The 7,061-nt window shown below is 42.9% G+C and overlaps 1 protein-coding gene across 1 annotated transcript in view; it reads right to left on the bottom strand.

Annotated features, from left to right (window-relative positions):
* Positions 1–6,332, bottom strand: part of DDX27 (DEAD-box helicase 27) — an 11,929-nt gene extending 5,597 nt beyond the window's left edge. The window contains exons 1-13 of the mRNA XM_053453500.1: positions 6,036–6,332; positions 4,401–4,544; positions 4,179–4,238; positions 3,946–4,102; positions 3,809–3,852; positions 3,607–3,690; positions 3,361–3,466; positions 3,116–3,289; positions 2,872–3,022; positions 2,249–2,348; positions 1,810–1,951; positions 1,513–1,666; positions 257–338 (exon numbers count right to left, since the gene is read on the bottom strand). Of these exons, the coding sequence (XP_053309475.1) occupies positions 257–338; positions 1,513–1,666; positions 1,810–1,951; positions 2,249–2,348; positions 2,872–3,022; positions 3,116–3,289; positions 3,361–3,466; positions 3,607–3,690; positions 3,809–3,852; positions 3,946–4,102; positions 4,179–4,238; positions 4,401–4,544; positions 6,036–6,119 (1,482 nt within the window). The 5' untranslated portion in view covers positions 6,120–6,332. The remainder of the gene's footprint in view (positions 1–256; positions 339–1,512; positions 1,667–1,809; positions 1,952–2,248; positions 2,349–2,871; positions 3,023–3,115; positions 3,290–3,360; positions 3,467–3,606; positions 3,691–3,808; positions 3,853–3,945; positions 4,103–4,178; positions 4,239–4,400; positions 4,545–6,035) is intronic.
* Between the last annotated feature and the right edge of the window lie 729 nt (positions 6,333–7,061).

Genomic DNA, 7,061 nt, shown 5'->3' on the forward strand with positions numbered 1-7,061 from the left:
AATTTTCTGCACACATCACCCAAGAAAAATTAGAGGAAACATTGCCAGCGGCCCTAATCAATTGCATTATAAAAAGGTGGGATGTTGGTGGATCACATTCATAAAAAAAGGTACAATCAAAAAAACTAAACCCCCACTTTTGCTGGGTTGGAGAACATATACACATAGGCCTACAAGTTTCTGTCCGCCATTTGTTAACCAGGCCATGCTTGATATTATTTTACCCCCAATAACACCATTCCAGCACTCTGCTCACCGTTTTCACCCCATGTATGTCCAGCCCTCGAGCCGCCACATCTGTGGCTACCAGTATATCAATCTGCTCATCTTTGAAGCGTCTATAAACAGAAAAAACAAAAGTGATTACCGTATTTATCGGCGTATAACACGCACCTTTTTAACTAAAATAAGAAGCTGAATATACGCCGATAAATCCTACAGCCAGTGGCGGAACTACCGGGGTCGCAGGGGTCCCAACTGCAACCGGGCCCTGGAGTTCTGCCAGTCAGGGGGGCCCAAGGGGTGCCGAGCGGTTGCTGAAGACGACCGCTCCGCAACTCTCGGGCCCCCCTGACTGACAGAAATCCAGGACTCCTTTGCTGGCGGCGGACGCCGCCGCCGCCTGCCTCAGCCCTTCAACTCCTGTGTTGGAAGCGTGAGGCACCAGCGCTCAGCAGTGAAGCACCGGCACCCGAGACAACCGCCTCACGCTTCCAACACAGGAGTTGAAGGTAAGTGACCGAGGTGGGGGATTAGGGAGAGAGAGGGGAGATCCTGAGAAGGGGGGTTAGGGAGGGAGAGGGGAGATCCTGAGAAGGGGGGTTAGGGAGGGAGAGGGGAGATCCTGAGAAGGGGGGTTAGGGAGGAAGAGGGGAGATCCTGAGAAGGGGGGTTAGGGAGGAAGAGGGGAGATCCTGAGAAGGGGGGTTAGGGAGTGTGTGTCTGAGTGTCTCTGAGTCTGTTTGTGTCTGTGTCTAAGTGTGTGTCTTAGTGTGTGTGTATGTCTTAGTGTGTGTGTCTTGAGTGTGTGTGTGTCTTGAGTGTGTGTGTGTCTGTCTGAGTGTGTGTGTGTCTGTCTGAGTGTGTGTGTCTGAGTGTGTGTGTCTGAGTGTGTGTGTCTGAGCGTGTCTTAGCGTGAGTGTCTGAGTGTGTGTGTGTCTGAGTGTGTGTGTGTGTGGTTTCCCAGATAGCAGTGATTCTGATGAAGTTGTTTTTGTTCAAAGAGGTGCTTTTTCTTTCATATTTGCCTTATAAGTGGTATAAATGTTAGAATAAATGTTAGAATGTAATAAATATTATTCCAACATTAAGTTCATAGCTTCCAAATTTAAATTATTTTTTCTTACTAAAATTTCATTGTTAAAATGGGGGTGCGTGTTATACACCAGTGCGTGTTATACGCCAATAAATACGGTATATTGGATGTGGCGGGGGAAAGGACAGAGTTGGAGAAATGCATGAGATGCTGGGGATAGGGCTGCATTGTGTCAAGGAGAGACAGTTGTAGACTACCTTAGAGCCTCTAATCTCTGCGTCTGCGAGAGGTTTCCATGGAGCTCCCCAACTCGAAGACCCATTAAACCCAGGAGGATATGCATGCGATGCGCCTGCTTTTTGGTCTGAGTGAAAAGCATCACATGATCGTGGAACGTACGTGTGAGGAGGGCTGGAAAAAAGAAGAAAAGTTTTATGACAGCCAATGACCGCTGCCGTGCAGAATTCAAGCAGAATAATTTAATAGTTGCACAGATCTGTCCCCTCTCTGGGGAGAGCTCCCCTTAACTTAGTACAAAGGTCCTTTGCACGCACCACAAACAACGGCTTCACGGTCGCCCTCGCGATTTGGTCGAATTCGGACAAACTCTTGACGCAAGAATGGAGCTACGTCCGTGTTACTGTTCACAAAGATACGCACTGGATTGCGAAGAGAAACAGAAGCCAGATCTTGAACCTGTAAAACGGGAATAAAACAAATAAAATACATATTTTTTCAGCCACCTCACAATATACCATCTCTATTATTCTGGTGGTTTAAGGAAAGCAAATTACACTTTGTACAGGCATTAGAAATACTTAGAATGCTGGATGAGTTTGGTTTGGTTCCGGGCACGCCACCTTACCAATTAACCTTTTGCCTGCTCCTACAATTCACTCGTTGCTCATCCCATAAAACGCACTTGCTTTGCGTTTCATGCGACTTGTATTTCTAAAACGACCTTAGAAATATAACGTGGAAAGTAAACGTTACCTCTTCAGACATGGTAGCAGAGAATAGCAGTGTCTGTCTTTGATGGGAACAAAGTCTGATAATCTCCTTCATTTGTTCTTCAAAATACTCATCTAGCATCCTACAGAGAAGCAGAGGAACAAAGTAAGAAACAGCCAAGAAATGTTTCCACTGCCCCACAAAAACATCTTAAAATAATCTCACTTTGTATTCTAATACAGTGAAATCCTGAGTGTATGATACATGTATATTTCACTTTTAGAAAAAATAAAAATGATTTGCAGAATGAATGTTCTCTGCACATTTGCATCACGCGCACCCACTCTAAGTATCCTTTTGAAGTGAGCTCATTGTGAGAATCACCCTCACACAGATGGATGTAGTAACGCTATTAACATAGTGTTATTAGCTGTATATGCAACACTCACACCCCGCATTTCATGCAATATATACAGCGTATAATGTGCTGTAGCGTAGGCAGCACATTTTGGTACAAATGAAATGCTTCGGAATGGAAAGAAAACCCAATCCTGCTAGTCTCCCATCAGTCGCACGGTTCACCTACGCACAAGCAAGCAAAACACATTAACAAAAATGCATAACAATTAGTTCCAAACAGAGAAGCTTTTGGGCATGTTGATCACCTGTCTGCTTCATCAAGAATCAGCACTTCAATAGAATTAAGGCTGAATGAGGGGCAGTTGTGCAGATGGTCAATGAGTCGTCCTGGTGTGGCAATGAGGACATCGGGGCCGGAGCGCAAAGCAGCCTCCTGTGTTTTTACATCAAGACCCCCTGAAAGAAATTAGAATACATGTGGTGTTTCTTTATGTATTATCATTCAATTCACACCTGCCATCGTGCAAATTTAGACAAGATCCCACTTACCTACGGCCAGGCAGGTCGTGATCTCTGTGAACTGGGCCAGCTGTCTGGTAACTGCATGTACCTGGATGCCCAGCTCACGGGTTGGAACAAGAGCCAGTACACGGGTCACCGGAGCTTCCCGTGGCTTGTAGATTAGACGCTCAAGAACAGGAAGCATAAATGCAGCCGTTTTACCTAGGAGAGAAAACTTCATGTAGTTGTTTGCAAGTACACGCTATAAATCACAAGTTGGACCTTCTTCCTACCGGTTCCTGTGGCAGCGCAAGCACAGATGTCCTTTCCCAGTAATCCTACAGGAATACAAGCCTTCTGGATGGGGGTAGGCTGTTGAAAACTCATAGCAGCGATTGCCTACAAAAGAGAACGTTTGGAAGTCACAATGTACAGAGGCATTGACAAGTTATTCCCTGTCCCTTTTCTGCAGACAAAAAGTGAAAATCAGAAGCACCGGTTAGACCAGGAATATATATTGTACTATTTTCCCCAAGTACCTTAAGCAGTGGTCTGGAAAGGTTCATATCCTGAAACGTCAAGCTCTCATCAAACTGAGAAGCATCCTCAAAAAAACCAGAGCCCTACCAAACAAGAAAACCAATGTCAGGTTTTTAGGCGCTATCTAGGCAGACAGTTCTTCAAGAGACAATGAAGACCACAAATACAAATGGCATGCACAAAATGCGTATGTCGTCATACCGGAGGTACTTTCTTTCTTTTCTTCTCTTTGACTCTTAAAGTATCTGGAATTACAGAATATTTGAATTTGGGATGAAAAGGACTTTAAGAGTAAAAGCTGATAGCAAGAGGGAAGACATCAAGGTGAATATAATTACCAGCTTTTGTTAGCACACTTTCTTCTTCAGATGAAAACTCTTCCTCACTTTCCTCTTCTTCTTGACCATCTTCTTCTGGACCGTCTTCCTCTTCATCCTCCTCACTCTTCACGTCAGTACTCTCTTCTGCTGGCTTTGACTCCTTTTCTGCCTTTTCCTATTGGAACACATACTTCCTAAGCTCCAAGTTGGTAGGCTGTGGTCTTGCAGAAGACCATGTACATTGTACAAACCTGAATTTTCCTCTTCTTTCTCACAGTCTCAATTTTCTCATCCAGACTGGTGGCCACTCTCTGGAGAGCAAACAAAATTACAGTTACAAGAATCACGACTAACAGATAGAGATCCTTTAATATTATCCCTGTCATATTCATGTTGGTTTATAGAAAATAAAGTATTTTGGTACGTAGGAGACCCAGATGGCTCTAATCCCATCCTTCAAATACCCTCCTCACCTTTTTCAGCTGCTTCATGACATCCGCCATTACCCAGCTGTCATCGGCTTGACCATCTCGCTCTCCAAAAACAAAGTCGGTGTTGAAATCACCTTTGCGTCCGGCAAGCTTCTGCTTCTTTTTACCCAAGACGATTTGTTGTTCCTTCAAGAAAGAAATCACAGTATCGCACAATGAGGGGGAAAACTAAGCTTGTTCTTTAGTCATGTACAACTGCTTCAACCTTCAACTCTTCCAAACAGAGGCAGACAATTCCACAGGCCGATCAACTCGCTCACTGAGCCTTTGACACCAAGATGGGCAAAGGGGACAACTATCCTAACAGTGCTTATCATATAAACACCAATTAGACCTAAAAATATAAAAAAGAGCAACCCGAAGCCAAGATCTATCAACCTTTCCGCCAACAGAATTAGAAGTATTGCTTGGCTCTGTGTATGCAGAACATCAGCTTATTAAATCCTATGTTTTAATAGTTAACCAGCTGTCCAGTCTGATAACTTCACCAATAACATTTGCAAACTCAAGTTACGTCAAGACTGGTACTTTCCTGCTTTCTACGTGAAAAGTACAAGACAGACAAGGAATTCCAAAAAATCTGAGGATTACGTTTACTCTGTCATGCTGAAGACACCCCTCTTGTTAATGAAGATTCCTAACAGGATTTAAAAAAAAAAGAAAAAAATGACTATCCGCCTTGGTCATCTTGGCAAATCACGCTGAAGACTTAACACTGCTAGGCGTGCATCTACGATATTTTGCTGAAACTTGTTGATTGATATTATTCCCTACTTATATTTTTAACTTAATAAATACTAATGGACGTTTGTCGCTATGTATTGTTGTACAGTAACCGTCCCACCGTGTGGACCAAATAAATTCTAGGAGCCTAACTTCCCATTACGGTAAATGGCGCTGTATTCTTCATTTTATTGTCGTGGACCAAATTTAGAGAACATTATCATTATCCATTAGAGAAATGCAGAGATTGGCGCTACTTTATAAGCCATTCCAGCAGCTTCTGAGGGACTCCATTGGCCTGTGCGAGGTGGCATAGGTTAGAACTCAATGATCCGCATGTATCGGTAGACATAAACCCAACACGTATGAATACATCCGCAGTCATCATTCCAGAAAAAGTGCAAGTTTCTTAAACCGTTACATAGGAAAAACCCATCTGAATAGCAATAACGTAGTTACCCGAGGAATGCATGACTATGAATATGCGGCATATTGCGAATGAAATCATCACAGACCATTATTATGGCAGCAGTTTTGGGGTCAGCTATTTTAGGGTCAGACTAATACAAAACCAGACAGCTATAAGGTCTGGTGTATACTTTTTAGGTGTCTGCATAAGCTGTAAACATCTGCATAGTGCGTGTAAGCCATGCAGAACAAGCCTGAAGTACTTGATTTAAATGCACGGTCGATCTATACACAGTGATTTAAGCTATACTGTTTTGGGGGTTGGTTTATATACACCCCGGGTATTCTGAGGGCCCCAATTCAAAGGGATCTTCCTGGTATGAAATGCTCCTCGTATTACTCATCTGCAAAGAACTACAGCCAGTGTCACCGGAGCCCCAAGAGCACACACTCCACTCCCGGGATATAAATGCCCCTCCGTGTTACCTCCTCCTCGTCATCAGACTCCGGCTCCTCCGGGACCTCCTCGTCATCCTGAATAGTGCCAATCAGGTCCAAATCAGACAGCATTTTGCTGGCTGATCCTGGCTCCTTCTAGATGATATAACGGATATTGGCGTCCTTATCAGTGAGGTGACGGCTCTGCGAGTTATTGTCACGCGTGTAATATCTACAGCTGTTCGCCGCTTTGCTGGGGCATTATATCAGTCACTTTTTCCTCCACACAGTTACTTTTGCACAGTTCACACGTGCGACCTAGTTCTTCCGCCACAACCCGGAACTGCTTTGCGACTCAACCCGGAAGTCTGGGTGTGCAGTGGTGTAACAGTGTAAACAGCCCGCTGCTTCAAGAGTATTATTGTATTAAACAGATAGATAGATATCAGTCAGATACATTGTATCTATCGAACAGCTGAAAACATAAACAATGATTACAATGTATCCATAATTCGTAAAATGTTACCTTTTTTAGTATGTTTTCCTAGTAGGTCTTAATTTATTATTGTTATTATGATATAAGTAACGATAATAAAACGAGAGGTTGGAGATCTCTAATTACTATAGGGGTGCTAACTGTATGTATTCATATCCTCCAACATTTAGGTGACCCCAGCAGGATACCTGCATTGGCTGAAGTGGTCATTAAGCCCTGTAGTGCCCTCCATCCATTATCTCTTTGAAGTAAAAGCCATGATTGAAATATAATAATAACGTTTTCATTCTTTAATATTAGCCCCTGCTGACGATATATATATATATTAATATTACACTCTGCTGCCAATATATATAAATATTAGCCCCTGCTGCCAGTATATATATAAATATAAGTGCCCTACAAATACCGTATTTGCTCAATTAGAAGACGACCCCCCAAAATCTGAATATTAATTTAGGGAAAAAAAGAAAAAGCCTGAATATAAGATGACCCTATAGGAAAAAAGTTTTACCAGTAAATGTAAATTCATGTAAACTATTTGGTTTTCATAAAAGCTATGATTGAGAAAAATATTT

Source organism: Spea bombifrons, chromosome 13, assembly GCF_027358695.1.
Source record: "Spea bombifrons isolate aSpeBom1 chromosome 13, aSpeBom1.2.pri, whole genome shotgun sequence".
NCBI classification, from domain to species: domain Eukaryota; kingdom Metazoa; phylum Chordata; class Amphibia; order Anura; family Pelobatidae; genus Spea; species Spea bombifrons.